Below are 23,402 nucleotides of genomic sequence, written 5' to 3'. Positions count from 1 at the left end.
ACTGAATGTAAAAATAGGAAGAGAAGAGATTATGGAGGTAGAAGAATTTTGTTATTTGGGAAGTAGAATTACTAAAGATGGACTAAGCAGGAGCTATACAAAATTCCGAATAGCAAGGCAAAACAAGCCTTCAGTCAGAAATATAATTTGTTACATAAAAAATTAATTTAAACATCAGGAAAACATTTTTGAAAGTATATGTTTGGAGCGTAGCTTTATAAGGAAGTGAAACTTGGACGATCGGAGTACCTAAAAAGAAAAGATTAGAAGCTTTTGAAATATGGTACTACAGGAGAATGTTAAAAATCAGATGGTTGGATAAAGTGACAAATGAAGAGGTATTGCAGCAAATTGATGAAGAAAGAAGCATTTGGAAAAAAGAAAAGAGACTTATAGGCTTACATATTAAGGCATTCTAGAATAGTCGCTTTAATATTGGAGGGACAGGTAGAAGGAAAAAATTGTGCAGACAGGCAACGTTTGGAATATTTAAAACAAATTGTTAGGGATGTAGGATGTAGGGGGTATATTGAAATGAAATGATTAGCACTGGATAGGGAATCTTGGAGAGCTACATCAAACCAGTCAAATGACTGAAGACAAAAAAGTGCTATAATCAGATAAGAGTTAGAATGCCTCTATGTTGTGAATATAACCCATTTCACAACAAAAGTAAAAAGTTGATAATGAAAACTTACATGAACGTAGTATGTTGAAAGATAGAAATTTTTATTAACCCATTAATTGCCAGAATTAAATAAACACTACTTTTTTTTATTAATTACTTTATTTCATCTATTTGTAAGTATATAAAGCTAGAAATATTTTCATATTAACAAAAAATTCAGTAATGGCTTAATAATAAAATGGTTCGTTTACACACCTTTGGCCAAAAGCATAATATAAAATGTAACTTTGTAAAAAAAATAAAAAAAAAACCAAACTATTTATAAAACTAGAAAAAAACAACTATGAATAAACTACATTAAATTGTTTTTAGTTTATTGTGGATTTATTTTCTTTGCGGTGAATGAAATTCTTTGAAACATTTTGAGTGCAGGTGGACTTTACATTTTATACACAAAAATATTGTGTGGTTTTTGTACAGCTTACATCATCTTCTAGCTTTGTTTGCATGTTCGGAAATAACATGCTCTACTTTGTCCAAACGAATATTTTCCGGCAAACTATTTTTTGAAGGCCGACCTTTGGTTGCCAATGATGGAGAAGGAACATTATCTCCCCGAATTTCAGCGATGCACTGTGGTATTTTTATTTCCTCACTTTTGATCAACGATAATACAAGGTATGACCTAAAGTCAATTTGACTGATTTTATCATGGTTTACAAGCCGATATAATTTCCACGAATTTACTATAACAGAATCGATAGCATTAGTAAACAATGGCCACCACCACTTTTTTCCACGCACTTTTATTCTATAGTTTCCAATGCCATTGTCATGAGAATCCACGGCACCCATGAATTTTGTATATTGTGCTACCATTAATGGCTGACTAATAGTTATATCTTTTCTTTCTTTTCTGCTATATCTTTTTGCATTTGCTAATGGGTAAATTCCATTGTGATTACTGGCAACTGTCACCACTGCATTATCATTTCATCTAGCTACTGCAAAACTAGTTTTTTTATCAAATGCAAAATCGAATGTACCTCTATCCATCTTCTGCAATACTTTTGAACTCTTTAGTGGGCAATTAGGAAGCCTATTTTCTCTGACAGTGCCGGTAGCGAAATATCCTTTTTCATTGAGTATTTTAAATAGATCATATGTCGAAAAAAAATTGTAAAAATAAATTCTATGCTCGTTCGGATGGGATACAACATTTAACAGATAGAGTACTACTTGTGTCCCCAGACCATATTCAGGTTTTTCTTTTTTAGCACCTCCATATGGAATAAATTGGTACAAATACCCATCAGAACTACATAAACACCTAAGCTTGAATCCAAATCTGATTGGTTTTCCCCTTATAAACATTTTTGCTGAATGCCTACCAAAATATGGCACCATTTCTTCATCAATAGATAAATTATGAGAAAAAACACCAAACTGTAAATTACATTTGTTTATTTCATGAAAAAATTGCTGAATTTTTGCAAATTTATCGTTCTTGTCAAGCAATTTGTTATCGGAAAGGTGCAGGTTCCTTTTTATTGCTCTAAAGGTGTTACGGCTCATTGAATTACTGACTATTTCAACAACCTTATCTTCATCCTTACTCCAATACATTTCTGTTTGAGGTAACGTATGATAACCAGTCAGTATCGAAATTGCAATAAATCTTTTTAGTAACGCACTATTTAAAGAAAAATCATGCCGATTGTTGTCATGCGCATATTTTATACTGAACTCTAAAATCATATTCAGCAAATCATTATCAAAATAAAGGAAAAATATTTCAAGGGGTGATTTTCCTGCCAGTTTATTTTCTATAATTTCTATTTGTCTATGTTCTAATGAAATTGGCAGTTCTTTATAAATTGGTTCAATTTTTTCCCATTTTGGAATGTTTGTTTTGGATTTTTAGATTTTTTTGGTTTATCTTTGCAATTTGATATTTCAGCATCAATGTCTGTTTGATGTATATGTGTAAGTATATGAATCTCAAATGTATGAATAAAAAATCTCAAATCTCAAATAAAAATCTCAAATGTAAGTATATGAATCTCAATGTATATGAATCTCAAACGTAAGTGCTATATCAGTCGTTGCTGTAGAAGGGGTCTCGATTAGCAAATTGTCATCAAAATCTTCTTCATCTGTAAGTTCATCAACTTTAGGTGGAATATAAGTCGTGTCAATAGCAGTTGCTCTCTCTCTCTCTCTCTCTCTCTCTCTCTCTCTCTCTCTCTCTCTCTCTCTCACACACACACACACACACACACACACACACACACACACACACACACACACACACACACACACACAAATATTTACCAAGTTAGGGTAACAATCAACAGTGCATTATGGTCAATGTTTAAAAATCAAATACGGTAGTTATAATCCACTTCTTTGGTTTTAAATACCATCTGGTGAGTTTAAAATAATTAAAAACATCACTAAAGACTACGGTAAAAACACAATCAGATGTGCAGCCATTTGATGAGAAAGTGTATTTAAAAGAATGTAAATATTGATATCATCAAATGGCATCAAGCACGAAAGTGTTAATATTACTTGTGTAGACAGTAATATTTTATGGTAGCAAAAAATGGATAATAGGAGAAACTGACAAAAGAATAGATACTTTTGAAATGTAGTGTTACAAGAGGATGATGAAAATTAGGTGAATTTAAAAAGTATGAAACATGAGATCTTCAGATGAATAAGAGAAAAGAGAATTTTTTTAAAAATCCTGTAGATGTCTTGTTCAGTGGGATACATAAATTAAGAAAACAGATTATTCAGTTAATTTGACAATAGAAATGTGTGTTAGACGATAAAAATTGTAATAGTACTGAAATTACAAGACTTAACAGTGTAGAATGAAGTTAAAAAAACAATTGTACAAAACAAAATAAGAAGTATCATATGCCATTGAACTAGTCAAATTGCTAATGAGAAAAAAAAAAGGGTTATTAGATGTGGCTAATTTGATGATGTAAAATAGATATAGAGTTGAAAGGCATGGAGTCAAATTAGTTAAATTGCTAATTACAAAAGAAATCATTGAAATTAGTTCTGGTGGTATATTTATTGATACAAGTTAGAAACCTTCTTCCTAAGTTTGCTTTATTAATAATACATTTTCTTAATTAAATATGAGTACTTTTTGATTATTTAATCAGTACAATGCATATCATTTTAATACATTATTTTCCCTTGGAAAAAATCATGATGAAACTTGTCCTATTCAGACCAAGTGCAAGTCATTTATTGTGCTGGTTAGGTCTTGCTGAACTTTTGTTTTCTTAACTGCATAGCATTCATTTTCAATATATCGTATTCAGGTTATTTACAGACCCAAGGTCAAGTTGAAAATCAGTATTTTTTTAAATCTTTATTTTATAACAGAAATTAATCTTTAAATATTAATTAATGTTGGATATAATTTTAAGTTTTTTATAATTTAATTTCTTTTCACAGGAAACAATTGAAGAACATTTAGATGTTGCTTTGAATTACAGTATCATCGGAGAAGAAGATGGTTGTCCAGTATTTGCTCCTGCTGCTGGAAATGCTGCTTTACATGCTCATTGCAGAGTACCACATTCAGATCCTGGTTTTGAATCCATTTGGGAATTATGTGTTGCTTTGTGGGGTGATCTACCTGACTCAGTTGATGCTGGTAATTAAGATTTTTGTTAATTCATTCATTCACATATTCTTATGTAATAATATAAAAATTTTCAATAAACCAAGATGTGTCTAATTAGCCATATCATAATCTGTGTTTCAGATTATGATATCTCTTTCTTAGATCACATGCTTGTGATCTAGAAAAATTAATTCTGTACCAAACTCAGGACATCATTTGTGAAAATATTTTTAATTCTTTAGCAAGCATACTGCAGTTGAAAAATGAGCCAAACAATGGTTTCTGATTGGAACTTTTAATCAAGGTAATCTGTTGTGATGATAAGTTGTCAATAAAAATTTTCAACTGGTCCTTAAAGTTTGTCTATCAACTTGTACTTTAGAATGCCATGAGTGTGGCATAAGGGATAGCTTCATCATGACACTATATTAAGGTTAATGGCCAATGTGAACAGCTTTGTCAATAGCATTGTACCAATTGTAGGTTGTCTAGAAGATTTATAGTAAGTGGCCAATCAGATTGGGTTGCCAGTGAGGAAAGTGGAGACCTAACATTTAAAAAGATTTTTAAAAAAACCATTTTCATGATAATTTTAAAAACACAATGGTGAGGAAATTTAATGATTCATGAAGCAAGAGTACAAAAAGCCCAGAAATGCAGATATGTAGCATATATAGTCACTGATTGTACTGTGGAGATCAAGTCAGAAGTACTTTCAGTAAAAATGTTATTGTGTAGCAGGGATTTGATACTAGTTTAAAAATCAGACTTCTAAGATAAATTATGTTCTCAGTTTTACAGTATAAAAACCTGGACTCTGGAGGAAAGTATGATTGACCATATAGAGATCTCTATGCCTAAGTTGGAGTGATCACAAACACCTAAATGTAACAAAGAACAAGCAAGTCACAGAAGTAATAAACGCTGTTAAATAAATGCCATTGCAATATTTGGTTCATGTAGTAAGAGGCGAAAGATACAAGTTACTGGAGTTTATCACATAAGAAAAGATAAAAGCTAGAAGTTGTATACTTCGGCCTTCATTTATTGAGAATATGGTATCAGTACAGTTCTCTGAAGTCTGAATTATAAAGAGCATCTGAAGTCCAAACAGCTATGATGATTGCCTGCCAACCTTCTCTGAAGAGATGGTACATGAAGAGAGGGCAAATATTTTTTTTAAATTTAACAAAATTACTTTCTGGTGTAATAATTTCCAGTAGTTGGTTGATCAGTCTGTAGTGTAATAATAAATTTATTAACTTAATTTTAATTATGCTTTGTGTGGTAATAAATCAGTTATATTTGACCATATTGTTTCATTGTTTAAATTTCAGATGAAGAAAGTCACCAGAGAGTAATGGACAGAAAGAAAGCTGTTAGCACTTGGTTGGAAACATATGTTAATGAATCTGTAAAGGATGACTTAGCACAAGTTGAAGTTAATTCCCCTGAAGCTGCTTTCGCATTGTTAACTGGACATCAAATATATGAAGCTTGTAAAATGGCACAAGATATGGGTAATTATTTAAGTTTATTTCTAGGTTTTCTTGAATTTTACCTTATTTATTATTTTATGAGAAACCACTTTATCATAATGCAGCAATAATTTTATTATTTTGTTTTTATGTCTACATTCTGTATTAAAAACCTTTTTAAGGTTACTTCTTAAATATTGTTTTTAAATATTTTGATTTTTTTTGTTATATATCAATTTTTACATTCATAGGTGACCACTATGCATCACTGTTAGTCTCACAAGTTGGAACTGGGGAAGCTGTCCGTACTCTGGCAGAAAAACAGTTATGTCAGTGGGTTGAGACGCAAGCAGATAAACTTATCGATTGTATTAGATTGAAACTTATAATGCTGGTTGCTGGTATTCCATTATTACAAGCTACTGAAACTACTATAAATATTTTTGATGGTCTCGATTGGAAGAGGGCTTTTGCTCTTCATCTTTGGTAAGAATTCACTGTTATGCATGTTATGTTATGTTATATTATAGAATGAACTTAATGGTAATAAGACTAGCCACAAAAAAAAAATGTTGAAAGTTATAATTTTTAGTTTGGTATAATTATTTAATAAAATTCATTATCTAATGCTTGATTTCATGGTTAGTTTTTCTTCGATAGGTACCTTGCTATAATATTTTTTTAATAATGGTTAATTACATTTACAAAAATATCCTAATACCTGTCATGAATGAAACCTGCAGTTGTGGCACATGTATCTGTTAATTTACAGATACATTTTGGAAAGTGCATTTTGCACTTGCATTTTGGAAAGTGGCTGCCTGTTTAAATTGTATAAAAAATGTATAAAAAAATTCAGTAAGACCTGTAATGTTTTATTTCACACTTCTGATGATAACTTTTCAAAATATTTATGAAATTTGACAAAGCTTATAAATAAACAGCAGCTAAAAGGTAAACTTGGGTTTTTCTATATAAAATTATTTCTCAAAATATGATTGTCTTGAAAGTTTAAGAAGACAAGTTCACATATTCCTCTTTTCTTCTTTAAGTTGATTGTTTCATTGCAAAATTTGAAGTGTCTAGCAGAATATCATATAGAAAATTGAAGGGCAAATTAAAATTGAAATAGCCAAAGTTACATTTTAATAAGTTATTTCTAATAGATTACCGAAGTGGCTACTGATTTAATGTAGGAAGGCCATTGCATTTAGATAATAGAGAGTACATATGCTGTAAAAAAATGAAATAATTTTTTTTTTGAAAATTTTACTGATTTAATATTCTACTATAATAAATAAAAACACACATTTTATTTGATATATATATTTAATAATATAAAATGCATGTATATGTATTAACGTTTTGGGTTATCAAATGCAGTATATTTATGTATATAAAATTAAGATAGTGATGTCACTTCAAATTTTGGCTGCTCGGGTAAATGTTACTTGTGGATTTTATGAAGTGAACATCAAAATGTTTTTACTGCAATAATAATAAAATTAACTTATTAAGAAATGTTTCAGGTATGTTTGTTCAACTTCAGCATCAGTTACAGATGCATTATTGAAATACGAGTCTGCTTTTGATAATGCAAATTGTTATGCTGCAAGTCCACTACCATCTTACAGTGTAGAATGGGAAACAACTAGTGGACAGGCTCTGTTTGATGTGTCTTATCATTTATTGTGTTTATTCAGTTTTCGATCACATCCATTAGAAAGATTACTTAATCCAGCTACACATACATCTGATCCAATTGATTACAGACTAAGGTATATTAAAAATGTTTTATTATTTGCTTATTTATTTATAATATTTTTTTTTATTTCTAGATAATTTCACTCTTATGTGATTACATAGATGAAACATATTTCCAGATATTAATAATAATTACTATGCTATCTAACAATCTCATCTGCAAATCTGTGCTATTAATCTTGTATTTGAATGAAAATTATAATTTGATAACATTACAAAAAGAATTGTTATATTGACCCAATCCTTGAATTGGATTTTATCAGCTTGTGTTCTTCATTGGATGGTCTTCAATCTAATTGTTATGTTGTGCTAATAAAAACTAGTTACCTTCATTTTCTGGCATTTTACTTTTGTTTGGCAGTTTTTATTTTTATCAGTTTACCACCTGAAAAAAGACAACACTATTCAAAAGTCTGTGTTCAACTTAGAGAATGTTGCAAGGAGCAAGTTACCAAGATTTGATACAAGTTTATCTGAATTAATCAGACTTAACAACCTAGTACTAACAGAAATTTGTAAAATAATATAACTATACTCTTTAATCAGTTGTAAATACAACCAAAATATAAATAATATTAAGTAGAAACTGACATTAAAGTTAATTATATTAATTACAAAAAAGATTCATTATATTTTTTCATAAAAATAAATAATAGAATCTTAAGTAATTTCGTAGTTTCCTTTAACAGTTAAATAATGAATCTGCATTTATGTTCACTATATTAATATAATATATAATTAATATAACAATTGTAATTATTTTATTGTAGTTGGTTATTGATGCAAGTTCTTGAGGCTCTTGGTTATACTCATTTATCAGAATTATCAGCATCACATATACATGTTTGCTTTGCTGCTCAGTTAGAATCTCACGGACTTTGGCATTGGGCTGTCTTTGTTCTGTTGCATATAAAGAATAAACCACGGTATGTATAGTTGTTTATTGTTAGTTATGTATTAGTTATTTTTCTAATTTATTTTTTTTTAATATTTATAAATTATGAATAAATTCATTTAATAGATATTTTTGTATCATTAAAATGTATTCAATTCCAGTAAAATAATAAACTTGTACTTCCAGCTTTTGTGATAGGTAAACATGTGAATATTATTTAAGAATTCCTCTTTGTGTTCATTTATTTAATCATTTACTTTTAACAGAACAAAACTGATTGAAATTATCACTCTAGACCAGCGTTCTCATCTTGGGGAATCATGAAATTAGCCTACAACTTTACACATAAACAATAATGAAATCATTTTATGAGAAAAAATCATTTATTATAAAAATTTTATTTACATTTAAATGTACACATCTAAAGAAAATAAATTAATGAGACTGTTGCATTTGTTTTTCATTTAAAAGTTTTTCCATATGTGGATCTGTGTTAAAAATCATATAAAAGCAAATTGTTTTAATGTGATAAAAGATGATTCCTATCTTTATTTTTTAGTGCAACCATAGACAAAAAACTGTTTTTGCAGAGGTAAGACTTAATGAAAGGGATGAATATTTTCTCAGTGCTTCTGTGACCAAATTTCCATATTCACTTTGACAAGCAAGCCAAAACACATCTAAATCTTCAGATATGAATTGTAATTGTAACGTTTTATCGGCAGACATTTCAATGAGCTGATTGTGAATCTAACTTAGTGCTAAATCTAAAAGTACTAACTTAGCAGCTGCAACTATGTATTTACTAAATGTATTCAGTACCCATCTTGTCAAGAAATAATTTTTATCTTCTGGGAAATACTCTCCAGCTGAATTTTTAGCTCAGTAGAATGCATTTTCATGCTATCCAAACTGTGGTAAGTAATAGTCTCTTCTTCATTCAAATTTTTCTCAATATAATCAGTAGTGAGTGCAAACATATCAAAACTTTTGCTTTGAAAGCGAATAATCCAGATATCAAGCTTCTTAATGAAAGGTTGAACTTTGTCATTAATAAAATGTTTTTATCAGTCCTTGTAAATTCAGTCAAGTCTTTTAAATGCAAAAATACATCAGCTAAGTAAGTCAACAGCAGCATATTCTCCTTATTCATTATTCTGTAAAAACATTATGAATGGCATTTATTTATCCTGGAAAAATATTAATCCAACTCAATTCCAGTAACTGGGTTAACATTTTCCTTTTTTTAGTCAGCCATCATTTGGCTGTAGTCTCATATTGTACCCATAAAACCCTTCTTTTTTTTTACTAATAATGTTTCATCTATAAAGCTGTCACTCTCATTTGCATGATTCAACATTTCCTAGCAAATTTCAGTATTCCAGCTTTTTCTGTTAGGGTTTCAGGATAAGTTGAAATGTTGTAATTTCTTGAACAGTGTCAGTCATTGATATTTAAATGCACATATGTCATTTACTTTTCTCAAATGAGCATCATGAGTTGGCGCTTCAGCACTATTTACAACATAAACCATTCCTCAAACTGAGAATAACGTAAATATAATAAATTGTTAAATTTGATATACAACATTACTTTTTTCTTTGTTTCTAAGCTAAACACGATTTAAATATTATAGATTGCTTTGACAGTCAAGATTTGAGGCCATATAGACCATGATGGTTAATTTCAATAGTCTTGAAGCAACAAATAGGATTTTTCCATGATGCCACAGCAACGCTGGGCTGCCAAACGCAATTCATTGCAGTTACCTTCATGTATGTACACAATCTCCAGTACATTTTAAATTGACTGTAAATAATTTTGTGAAACATTTGATTATATTTCATTTATTAAATATTGAAGCATTCAAATGATATCTGAATATTTAATTATAAAGATGCTTTTCTTCAAACAGTCAAAATTTGTTGTTATTGGTAGTAGTATTAACTTATAATCCAACATTTTATTTTGCATGAATTTTAAAACATAGAATATTTTCAGTGGATTGAATATACATTGCAAGCTAAACCACCTTCTTCATTTGAATTATAGTCATTACTGTGAACTATAACACATTGTATATCCTACCAGATAGGATCTTTTAGTCAGTCCATTATCTGAATCTCTTCGAATGTCTTGCAGTCAGTTCATGACTTGGAGTCCTCCCAGTACTTTTTCATATGTTCCAATCCCTGTGCCCTTTTTGATGTTGAAAATGTTCATGTTGTGAGTGTGAAGCAAATGTTTTTGTCCTTCATTTTTTCATTTAATTTTATCTTCGCCTATGGTATCTTTTGGTAAAAGGCCAATTTCCTCCACATCCTCTTATTTCTCTGATCCATCTGCATCCTGTCTTGGTGTTCTTTTTAATCAAGATTTTACTGTACCGGCTGTTTCAGAAGTCTCTAATCTTGCATCCGCATGATGTGTCCAAAGAATTCTAGTCTCCTCTTATGCATAGTATCACTACAGGTACTAACTCCAACTTTGTTGGGCATAATGCACCACTGCCCGTCTTTCTGGTACTTTTTGTTGATGCAGTTTCTTCAAATTCTTTCGATTTTCTGGAGTCTGTTTGTCTTTGATTGTTCGTTCACAGGTAGAAGAGTGTTCTGCTGCATTTGCGGCTTCCATTTTATAACTGTGTTGTAATGCCTTATTTTTTGTTTATGGATAGACATTTTTTACTAGGCTAATTTTGTGTTTTAGCTAGTATGTTTGTTCTTGTTGAGATTGAGGTTTTTTCATTTAGGTTGTTTGATATTTCTCCAACATATTTAAACTGGGTCACTATTTTGACTTTATTACAATTTTTTTTTGGTTTTTGGGGCATAATTTCTGTCTTTTTGGATGTTATTTTGAGGCCAGTTTTATTTGAAGTTCTAATATCTGTGTTTTAGCTTTGTCGATGTTGTTTGCTAGCAGTGCCAAGTTGTCTACAAAACCAAGGCAGTTTGTTTTGATTTTTTGGCCTATTTTTTATTTTTGGAAGGCATTTTTTAATTAATTCTCTCTTTACAGTTTCTAGAGCGCAGTTAAATCTTACAGAACAGTGAGAGTCATTGCCTTGAATGGTTCCACGAGTTGGCCTCTGAATTTCATTTATGACTTGGTTTTTGTGAGGGTCAGTTTTATTGTGTTTATTAATTTTGGATGTAGTCAGAGGTGTCTTAGAGTTCTTAGTAGGAATTCTCTGTGGATGCAATCATATGCTTACTTGAAGTCTATAAATTTTAACACCATGTCTGCTTCTTTTTCTGTTGTAATCCATTATTAGCTTGATGCTAATGATCTGGTCTGGACAGCTCTCCCAGGTTCTAAAACCTCCCTGGTATTCTCCTAGCTTTTTGTCAAGTTGTAAACCGATCCTGTTGAAGATGATTCTTGAAAGAATTTTATATGTTGTATATAGGAGTGAGATTCCCTTGTAGTTGTTAGGGTCTGTTTTGTCCACGTTTTAATGTAGCAGGTGGATGAGGACTCTCATCCAGTGTTCTGGTAGTTTTTTGATCCATTTGTTGACAAGTTCTTGATGAATAGCAAATTTTGCTGTACTTCTTGCATATTTTCCGATATCTTCAAAGGACTGCTCTTTTTCCACCACTTCATATCATCCAATGCCTGGTAGACTTAATTTTATTGTGTGAGGATTAATGTCTTCCACTGGTGTTGTTATTGGGGTGCAGGTGTCAAAGTTTAACCCACCGGGTTGCCCTAGTGGTTAACGCGTCTTCCCAAATCAGCTGATTTGGAAGTCGAGCGTTACAGCGTTCAAGTCCTAGTAAAGCCAGTTATTTTTACACGGATTTGAATACTAGATTGTGGATACCGGTGTTCTTTGGTGGTTGGGTTTCAATTAACCACACATCTCAGGAATGGTCGAACTGATAATGTACAAGACTACACTTCATTTACACTCATACATATCATCCTCATTCATCCTCTGAAGAATTATCTAAACGGTAGTTACCGGAGGCTAAACAGGAAAAAAAAAGGTGTCAAAGTTTAGGAGTTCTGTCTGTTCTTCACAATTTAGGAGTTTGTTGAAATATTTAGCTAGGATTTCCACGTTGTCTTTATTGTTAAGAACCAGATTATAGTTTTCATCCTTCATTAGTAGGATTGGGGGGTTCATATTTTTTGAGTTGTGTTTTGAAGGTTTTGTGCAGTCTCTGAACTGCAATTGGTTGAATTCTTCAATTGATTTCAGTGTGTCTTTATGGTGTTGTCTTTTTATTTTCCTTAGGGTTCGAGTGGTTTCTTTTATTTGTTTTACTGATTTTTGTGATTGGTGTAATAGTCGTGCTTGATTTGATGTCTTTTCTCCACTGTTTCATCACATTCACTGTTCCACCATTGATACTTTTTAGAGGGTTTTATTGGGGCCAGTACTTCTGCAATTTTTTAAGGTTATTGATTAGATCTTCAAGTTTATCTGTGATTGTTATTTTTTCAGTTGCTTTTTGATAATTTTCTTTCTTGATTAGTTGGGTAGGGTCTATTTTTCTATTAGTTTTAAGGGCTTTTTTTGTTGCTTCCTTTGGGGAGTGAATTTAATTTAATGATTTGAGTTTGTGTCTACTCCTCTGAGGATTTTTACGTTGTAGATCTGTTTGTGGTGGTGTTTGTCCATGAAGGCATGATCTAATTGCTGTTCTCTTTTAGTGTAGTCGGGGTTTTTCAGGCTTTGAGTTTTTGAAATTTCCTCTTGAAATATGTGAATGTCAAGGTTGTGGTTTCTGCAGAGATTGATGAGTCTAATAGTTTTCATTTGTTCTCTTTTGAGCAGGTCATTTTCCAATGATGCCACAATATCCTCTTTCTCTACCTGATTGAGCGTTAAAGTCTGAGATTAGTTGTTTAACATGCTTTTTGGTGATGTCATTTATGATCTGATCAAGTATGTCCCAGAACTTTTCTGTTTCTTTATGGTCTTTTGGAAATTTGTTTTTATTATTAATGGGGACCTGGCATTTATTATGATGTAGATTTTATTTACTTGTTTTTTTTTTTTAGGGTGAGTGTTGAAACTCTTGAGGATTATGACTTGAATTCTTCTATGGAGATATTATTTTAGGGCTGACCAAAAAGACTGTCCAAATTGTGAGACACTTTTCATCATTCTCTTCCCAGATATATGTTTGTAAAGCCTATATCCTTGAGATTCTATGTTGTCCTGGTCAGTGTTTCTTTTTTCTTCCAGTCCCATGATTAGAATATTCTGTTGGTTCATTAGATCGGTTATTTTTTTTTTTTTAGTTTACCAGTCTGCATGAGTGAGTTTACATTGTGTGGAAATGTAGAGATGGTTTACTTTGGTTTGGTTTGATTTGATTTGATTTTATTTTATTTTGTATTGTTCTTGTTCGTGTGTGCAGTGTTAGGGCATTCCAATGCTTCTGATTGCATGTTTTCTTCTAAGTTGCAGCCCATTGTATCCGTGTGCTGGCTTCTCTGAACTCTGGTGTTGCTTGGTTCAGCCAGTGAAGTATTCCTTTCATGGTTGACTTTCAAGGGGTCACCTGTGGTGGGACTAGGACCTGAGTTACATCTCTAGATGTAATTTGTGAGGTGGTAGTGGGATATAACTTGGTGATAATGAAGGTGTGAAGTTTGTTTAGATTCAGTTTATTGGACAAATCCCTCCTATTTGTTCCAGATATACCCAGATGCACCTCATGGAGACTTATCTGCCTTTTGTTAAAGTTATTTTGGAGAAAAGTTAAAAAGTCTGATCCTAAACATTATGTCCTACATTACATTTTTTAATAAGTAAAATTGAAAAGAATATTGAATGCTAACAGTAAAAGATACAGTTATTGACTTGAAGTTATAGGTAGATAAAAATTCTTTATAATTTATTCAGATTAACTGATTTATTTTTCTTACTGTTGTTGATGCTTCTTAATAGTGGTATTGTTAATTTATTTATTTCAGATCCATTTTCTTCATTTAATTCATTACATAAAAGTGAAACCAAATATTATAAGGGAATACTGTAAGGGATATTCAGAATGAAAATACAATCAGATCAGGACATTTTTTAAGAATTTTATTTTGATATTGTCTTGCAATAATTTTGGAACATATTTTTCAATGTAATCATCACATTTATATTTGACAAACCTTTAATTGTTAAACTTAATTCATTAAAGTCCTTACAATATTTTGCTATGATGAATGGTTTTAGTTTTCTAGTTTTTTTAATTTGCTACAGAAAAAAGTAAATAATAGTATTATAGAATATTATATTTAAATTCTATTAAATAAACTACTATTATAGATTTTGAGATAAGACATATTTACCTTAATTTTTTATGAAAATACTTTCGCAGGATCCCACATCATCAGTTATAGAAATAATTCTGTTGTTGCATAATAAAAAAATTTTTAGATTTAATTTTAAAACAATTAGTATTTTTCATTATTTTAGCATTTTTTATTTCAATAACAAAATTATTTTAATTGTGACTGAGGATGCAGGATCCTACAAAAATACTTTCATGAAAAATTATGGTTAGATATGACTTCTCATTACTTTGAACTGGGTGGTTTATTTAGTAGAATTTTAATATAATTTAACAGTGCAGAGGAATTATATGAAGCATAAAAAGATTAATTTCAGTAAAATACTAGAATGTTATGTGAAATTCCAGTTGAAATTCAAAATATAAATTAAATAAGGTTTTTTTATACTAAAGTGTTGCAGCACTTTGAGACAAAGGAATATTTGTTTCACTGTTTTAACATTTATTTGAAGAAAAGAAAATTATGTAAGATATTTTATTTTTATTTCAGTCGTCAGAGTGCAGTAATGGACATGATAGGAAGACATGCTACATTAAATAAAAAGAATGCTTTGTCTCCAGAAGAATTATTTTTGTTAGAAAAATTAAATGTTCCTAAACAGTGGTTATTCCAAGCGAAAGCTACACTTGCTTTGTCTTATTGCAGGTAATTTCCTTATATATTTTCATATCATAATAATAAGTCTTTTTATTTTATACCTGTGTTGTAACTTAATAAAAATGAATTCATGATTACAAAGGTCAGGCACAGAGGAATGTTGATGGTGGAGGGGATGGACACTTTAGCTGCCTCGACATTCACATCTTTCTGGTCAGTAGTGTCATGTCAGAATGAGAACTTGGTTGTGCAATGTGTTTCTCACAAATGATTTCATTAACCCCCTAAACTGTTGGTTAAAGCTTTTGCAATTTGGGGATATGATGTCATGTACTCAAGTCTACAACCAAGTCAGAAAGTTTAAAGGCATGAAGCTGTAGAAAAGAGAATCACACGTTCAAGAACAAGTATGACAAAACATTCAATCAATCCATGTCCCAATGAAGACGATCGGTATGTTAAGGTTGATGAAATTGCTGTGAAAATGGATATCGGTCATAAAGGGCCCATTCATCAAGAAGCACCTTAGGTTTCACAAAGTCTGCAGGTTCCAAAAAAAAAGTCCACAAATCTGTGGGTTTCAAAACGTTTGACACAAAATCAGAAACAGATCAAACAGACATTTTTTTAAATGCTCCTGAATTGTTTTCAATTAGAGGAAAATAATTTTTTGCATAAAGTAGTCACACGTAAGGGGAGACATGGGTCCATCACTACTCTCACAAGTCGAAATTGACATATGGAGGGAATAGAAGAAGTGTCTCGTAAAGGTGAAAATATACCCATCAGCTGGAAAAACCCTGTTAACTGTGTTTCGGGACTAGTAAAAGTTTTCTCCACAATCGTCCCATTATGATTACTATGTACTAGTGACAGCTCTTGGACAAAGTGAAAGGCACCTTCAGTCAATTGGAGGTGTTATTCTCCTTCATTACAACGCCAGCTCACAGTCTTTGTTATCATTCAGGATAAATTGGACAAAATTTAATGGGCAACTTTAGAACATCCCTGTAGTCCAGATTTATCACCTTGCGATTATTATTTTGTTTGGGCCATTGAAGGAGATACTGGGAGAACGTTTATTCCAGAGCAACAACAAAGTAGAGGAGTGTAAACACGGTTCGTGGACATGTTCTCAAACTTTTTGTGGAGTTATCGCAATCTTCCCACACGATGGGAAAAGTATGTAGACTTTCAGTGAGACTATGTAAAAATAATAATAAATATGTTTTGTATTTTTATTCTGTACTAATAAATATAAAAAATTGAAGTCTGGTTTTTATTTGAAGAAGTCTGGCTGATAGTGAATATTAATACTTGCAGAGAAAGCAATTCTGACTGATGTCCTATTTTACATTAAGAAAAACTGGGAGAGGCAGTGTAAAACAAATTATTATTCATATACTGTTGTGAAACGATGCATGTGATTATATTGTTTATCGGGCCATGATAAAATGTTCCATATTCTGCAGTCATTTATTGTAGTTATTTAATTCTTAATAGGATAAATATTATTAAATTAAATGAGTCACTTGTAATTAAAATTTTCAGTATTTGCTAAATTTAAATACATTTATATATACTAAACATTGATAATATTAAGAAAATGAATTTTCATTGATCCACAGTTATAATAGAGTTATTGATGTAGGGATTACAGGATGTGAAAAACTTGTATATACATTTCCCATAAAACAAACCATAATCATTCTCTACTTAAATTTTTGGAAAACTTATTCTTCTTTCAGCTTTTCTTATCTCTCTTTTAATCATATCTTTTATACTCATTTTAGTTTATATTTATTTATGCTTCATGGCCAAACAAAAGATAGTGAGAGAAAATGAAACAAAACTTAGAAGTTTGTTACACCAATATACTTTCCTGCCACACAAGTAGATCTTATAGAAAGGAATCCTTTCATTTTGATAGTTAAATTAGATTTCTGCCATAACGAGAATTCCTTTTGGTAGTTTAGACATTTTTTTTTGGTTTTATTCCATCAAGAAACAATAGGCTGACACCCAGTTACAGTTTCTTGACAAATTAATTCTGCAACATATTAAAAATTCCAAGCCTAACTGGAATACAAATCTAGAATCTTTCTGATGAAAGTCAAGATACCGTAATGATGGTCTGATTAATTATTTCAAAACATATATTACATCTTCATACAAAAAATTCAGTTAAAAGTTAAAAATTAGACTTTAAATAAGTGCTCAGTTTTCCTTGTATTCTTGTATTCTGTGAGATGTACATGATATGATGTTATACTTTGCCTTAATTTAATAAAAAATATTTTTCATCTTGCTTGTTTTTCAGTTATAAACTTCACTTATTTCTTGTTTTGTAGTTTATTCATTGCACAAATACTGATTTTGTTCTTACTCATATATATAATAATTAGAAAAAAAAAGTATTTTATCAATATTTAATATTCATAGATTTACAATATAATTTAAGTTAAACCTTATTTCTAAAGAAACCTTATTAATATGTATTCTGTGAAACTGCAGTTGTATCATTGCATGCCCTAATATTGATAACCAAGATCCATACATTTATGCTTCACATTATGTAAATTTATTAATAAATTGCTATATTTTGTGTGTGTATGTTTTTTAATATGATAATGCAAAGCAAGAAATGGTTAGTTGGAGAGAGATTATAAGACCTAACTTTACCCGATGAGTGCTTTTGTGCAGCCACCAGTAGGAAAAGAGTATCTGAGTTGATCCATTAACAATCTCCCTACCACATACCAAAAATTTATTAGCAACTTAAGCATGAGAAAACCTAATAGGGTCAGAGCCGCAAACTGATAAATAGGATAAAGAGATGAAGGGTAAGAAAAAGAGTTGTATATTGAAGAGTACCTACCTACCTACCTATCAGAATATTTCACAGTTACAAAGGATATCCATGTTTATGTTTTATCCTGATAGTCTGTGCTGCAATAACTCATTTGTGGTTGTGAAACTGGAATTTTTTTAATTTATTACTATTAGCCATTATTTTTACAAATAAAAACCATAAAAAGAAAAAATTCATCATCTATAACAGTAAAAGAAACTAGTTTTATAAAATATCTAAATAAATATGGAATTATTTTTTAATACTCATCTTAACTATAAATTAATTGTTTTAAAAAGAATATGTGTTACAAAAGAAGTCAATGTTACATTTCAGTTTGTAAACAATATATTAACAAATCATGTGATATGTTACCAGAAAAATAAAACTTCTGGTTTCTGGATGTATTGAAAGTAGCACATTCAAGTGTACTTTTTTATTTATATTCATGAAACTAAAGCATAAATGAAATTATTTGGCCAATAATTATAAATCCAAAAGGAAAACTGGTGACTACAATCAATTTAGGCTCTGAAAAGAAATATCTTTGTAATCCTTTTTGTGAAAATGCTCATACATTAAATTACTTTATATTTTTTATAATAAAATTATTAATTTTTGTATTTCTTTTTTTCTCAGTTATGAAGATGCTGCTGTATTTTTATTAGAGGCTGAAGAATGGAATAAAAGTCATGAAATCATCATGAAGCATATTGCTGCTAAAGCAATTATAAATGGTCTGCATTAAATTAATAAATGCATGTTTGTGGTTATATGGTGTTAATAATGTTAAATAAATATATGTTTAACTAGATGTTTGTTAATAATTAATGTAATATAGTAATCCTTCTTAAGCAAAGAATCTTATTATGCATTCAGAAATAATGCCATTAAGAGGAATTACTGTTTAACAGAGGTTATAATATTAAATAACATAGGATTGAATAATTTTTCAAGATTGTGAGTGAATTTTTATTAAAAAAAAAAAACTAAATGTGTTAAAAAAAAATTTGTGTACTATGAAAATAAATATAAAACAGCTTAATTACTTAGCTTAAAACATCTTACATGTTATTAGTACTGATGTTAACAAAAGTTTGAGTATGAAATGAATTATTAATAAAAATAAGAAAAATATAAACTGTTTATAACTATACCAATTAAACACCAATGCTAAATTATCAATTTTTTAAGAGATTTGTTTTATCATACTTCATCTGATGGTTTAAATCATTAGATAGTAAAAAGTTTATTATTTACTTTGGTATTAATAAATGATATTTGTTTAAGTAAAATTTATTGATCAGTAAAACTGATTTTTATAAAGGAATTTTTTTTAAAATTGTCTATTTTGTTTATTTCCGAAAAACAAAAAAACAATTGTTTCATTGTATAACAAGTAAAATTAAAAAAGATGAGATACTGTCATGACTCTTTAACAGATAATCATTGTTAAAGATATGTATATGAACATAGTTTGCAAGAATCATTTTCTACATTTTTATTCTCAATATCATTTAATAGATTTCCAAAACATTTACCTTAAAGGTAAATGATAATCATTAATTTGCTCAGGCTGAGGATTGCTTAATATGGATCATTTTTTTAATAGAAATTGGAAAGTTGTTTGCAATAAAGTATCAGTTAGAGAGGGGATTTCACTTGAGTAGAAACAACACTACAGATTTCTTATATTTTTATAATATAATTCACTTTGTATGGCTAATGTACATTTTTTAAACCAGTTAAATTCTAAATATTCATGCAGTTTTATTAACGGTTGTATTTAGTTCTAAATGTTCATAGAACTTTTATTACTTCAATCTACTTTCTTCTTTTATTTTCATTCAGTCCAATGCAATACTTAGTTTACTCTTATGATGAATATATGTATTGTTCAGGCTAAATTAAAAAGTAAATTGAAATATTTGTTTGTTTAGTTTTCAACTAATTTAGTCTTTTCCTATTAATATAAACTAATTTTTCATCGGGGTTTCTATTACTTCCTTGAGCTGAAACATGTAATAGTAAAAAAAAGCTTACATATTTACAATTGTAGTTACTTATTTGTTGATACATCAATATCATATGTCCTAAAATTAAATTTTCTGGTAAGATTATCTTATAATTCATAACCTCCATTAATCTTGTCAGTAATAATATTCAATCTTCTGGTTCAATTACTAGCAGAAAAGATATTAATTATATATCTTACAATGTTAAAATTATAAATATTGGTGAATATAATATGGTATTTGAAAAATAAATAGACTGAAAAAATAATTTCAGAGAATGTAGATAACTTATAGAAAAGAACAAGATTATGAAAAATTAAGAATAATGCTATTACTATCAGAACTGTAGATGAAAAACATGATATAAGGTGAGAATATATAGAATGATGATTCAGGAGGAGGGGAGAAATTATTTGATGTTTTGGAAGGGAAAAATTTGTGAGTTCAAAGTTGATTTTGTAAATCAAAATTTAATACTCTAAATAATTTAAACACGAGTGATTCATAAGTTAGTTTTATGTATCAGAATCCTTTTCCAAAATAAAATTGAGAAGTTAATAATAATTGCTATACAAAACAGGAAACTGAAGAAGTGCTTTTAGGTTTAAGTGTATGAAACCCTATGAAAAAAACAAAGAAATTATAAAAATTATCATACTATACTATTAATAGTATTTACAAAATACGAAAAAGTAATTTCTAAGCAAATATAAGACAAACATCACAAAGAGAACTAGTAGAATATATAATAACATAGACTCAGTCAGATTCATATAGAGCATGTAATGTCTTAAAGGCAGATTTAAGAAAAGTTTCTTGCATGGCATTTATATATCTATTTAGTATTCAATAATGCTGAATGAAGTAAAATGTGAAGATTCCATTGAAAATAGGTTTGAAAGTATACTGAAAAAAATTTATTTATAATTTTTATAAAAATTGGATAGATGGAATCAAAATGAAAGATTATTGAACTTTCCTGGACTTATAAAGATCAAAATGAAGTTCTCTGGTGATTTGGATCAAAAGAAGACTGGCAAATAATCACTAAGAAAAATTAGATCGGTAGGTTATGTCAAGGTATTCTAGACTTAGGTAATGTATTATTTAAAGAAATCTAAAAGATAAAAATTGTATGGAAAGGCAAGATTAGTATACATTAAGCATATATGAAGATGTAGGATGGAACTAATATTTTGGAATGAAAACATAAGCACACACAGAAAATAATGGAGAAAGTTATTAAACCATTATTTCACTGAATATGAAATAAATTTATAAATATTATACTTATAAAATTACTGTAAACTGTACAATAGAATAACTATAAGAATTTATTGGATCCATTAACGTGCAGTTAATGCCTCAGTTAGTCAACTGAAGTCATTAGTTAAGAACTAAATATTCTTTAATTGAATTGCATCTGCTAATAAAAGTCTGTGGATCGTACTCTACCTACCTAAGATACTTAATCAGTTAAAAAGTTCATCACACAAAAGATCAGAGTACCAGTGTCAAAAGACGAGATATTCCATCTAGTGTACTCTATACTTTTACAGCCATAGCCATTTTGAGTAATTACATCAGTAACTTTTAACCATTTAATTTAAATTTGTAATTTTGTACATTAAAAGTAATCTTGGGTAAATCACAGGCTCCACATCTTGGGTGGATAAAAAAGGGCTAAGGGGTTATAGCTACCTATTTTAAGTCAGCCTATCCTTTAGCTGTCTATAAACTTACATTAGATATGTATCAGTATTGTAAACTAAATTGTTTTCACTGTGTATAAATACCTGATTATAAAGTTTAATCAGATTCAGCCAGCAACCTATGGATTTAAAGTTAGTGCACTTTGAGAAATTAAACAAGACCCAATTTCTGGATCTTGTATGTATTAGTTTTTATTATTCAAAACTGTCAGTGTTATTATGTTGTCATTGTAAAAAGATGAAAGAATTAAAAGGTAAGCTTCTGTTCACGGTTTAGTTTTTACAATATTATAGTATATTGGTTTTTTAGGTGATAGATTTTAGATGATAGATCTATCATTTAAAATATTATATAATGATGGGGAGGTTTTACAAAAACCTTTGCTTAAATATAATGGTATGCACAGTTCAAGAATAGATCTAAGAGAAAGTTATGATGTTTAAATAAAAATTTGATTTAAATACAATATGAGTTGAATTCACTTTATTTATAGCTATGTATATTAATTATGTTGTATGATTATATGTGATTTATATTATAAGTGTGTGCTTAGTATTTTTTTATTTTATTAATTTTGTTATGTTTAAAAGCTTGCTTTCACTAGATTTGCTTTAGTAGTTTAAAATTGTAAAGTTTTACCCAATTTACATCTAAAGATGTAAATAATAAAACAGCAACGTATAATAAAAAGTATGTATAAAGATTAAATTTCATTTTATGTGGTATTATTACAGGTTGCTCTCATTTAATGATTTTTTTTTCTTTCAGAGGAATATGAGTACATAGAAACATTATTGAAGGAATTAGCTGGAGGAGACAGAGAACGTGCTAGGATAATATTTGGGTGGGCACATCAAGGCGCACTCCTGTGGGATTATTTAGTGGTTGTACGTGAAGTAAGTGCTGTTATTGAAAATAGAAATCCATATGCTTTGGAAAAATTACAGCCACAACTTGCAAGTCTCTGTTCTAGAATTGCTCTTCTACCAACTATGACTCCAGTCCACAGGTAAGGTAAAATTAATTATTTTTAAGAGTAACAATTAGAAGAGTCTATTAAAACAAAATTAGTATAAGCATTACAAAAATTAAGAAAAACAAATAAATTCAATATTAGACATGTAATGGCATGACATCTAGACAATCTTCCACAGTGTGTAGTTATTAACTTGCCTTTTAATCTGTAATAATAAATAATATCAAAAAAACAACCTGAAATACATAGACTTTGCTGAAATGGAATAAAAAGAAAACTTGCTCTTAAAATGTAATATTGTTTAATCAAGATCACAAAGACTCCATTAATATGTTGAAGTAATCTTCACATTCACTGTATTTCCAGCCTCATTTTCGCATCAAAGAGGAACTTGTGGGTGTCTTCTCATAAATCACCTGAAGGTCTTGTGTCCCAAATCCAACAGTTTTTTTTTGCTGATTCACTTTTATTGAAAATGCATCTCATTGCTAAAGAGTATTTTTCTCAAAAAATTACTATGA

The 23,402-nt window shown here is 29.5% G+C and overlaps 1 protein-coding gene across 1 annotated transcript in view; it reads left to right on the top strand.

The window, feature by feature from the left end:
• The window catches only part of Nup98-96 (nuclear pore complex protein Nup98-96), a 135,470-nt gene that overhangs the window by 100,105 nt on the left and 11,963 nt on the right, over window positions 1-23,402 (top strand). Inside the window, exons 23-30 of the mRNA XM_075371814.1 lie at window positions 4,112-4,313; window positions 5,621-5,803; window positions 6,013-6,247; window positions 7,291-7,539; window positions 8,296-8,451; window positions 15,219-15,374; window positions 18,817-18,914; window positions 22,674-22,914. Coding sequence (XP_075227929.1) covers window positions 4,112-4,313; window positions 5,621-5,803; window positions 6,013-6,247; window positions 7,291-7,539; window positions 8,296-8,451; window positions 15,219-15,374; window positions 18,817-18,914; window positions 22,674-22,914 — 1,520 coding nt within the window. The remainder of the gene's footprint in view (window positions 1-4,111; window positions 4,314-5,620; window positions 5,804-6,012; window positions 6,248-7,290; window positions 7,540-8,295; window positions 8,452-15,218; window positions 15,375-18,816; window positions 18,915-22,673; window positions 22,915-23,402) is intronic.

This window comes from Lycorma delicatula, chromosome 7 (assembly GCF_047948215.1).
Source record: "Lycorma delicatula isolate Av1 chromosome 7, ASM4794821v1, whole genome shotgun sequence".
Taxonomy (NCBI): Eukaryota; Metazoa; Arthropoda; class Insecta; order Hemiptera; family Fulgoridae; genus Lycorma; species Lycorma delicatula.
Note: the sequence above shows the minus strand (reverse complement) of the source record. Positions and strands in the feature narration are given on the sequence as shown.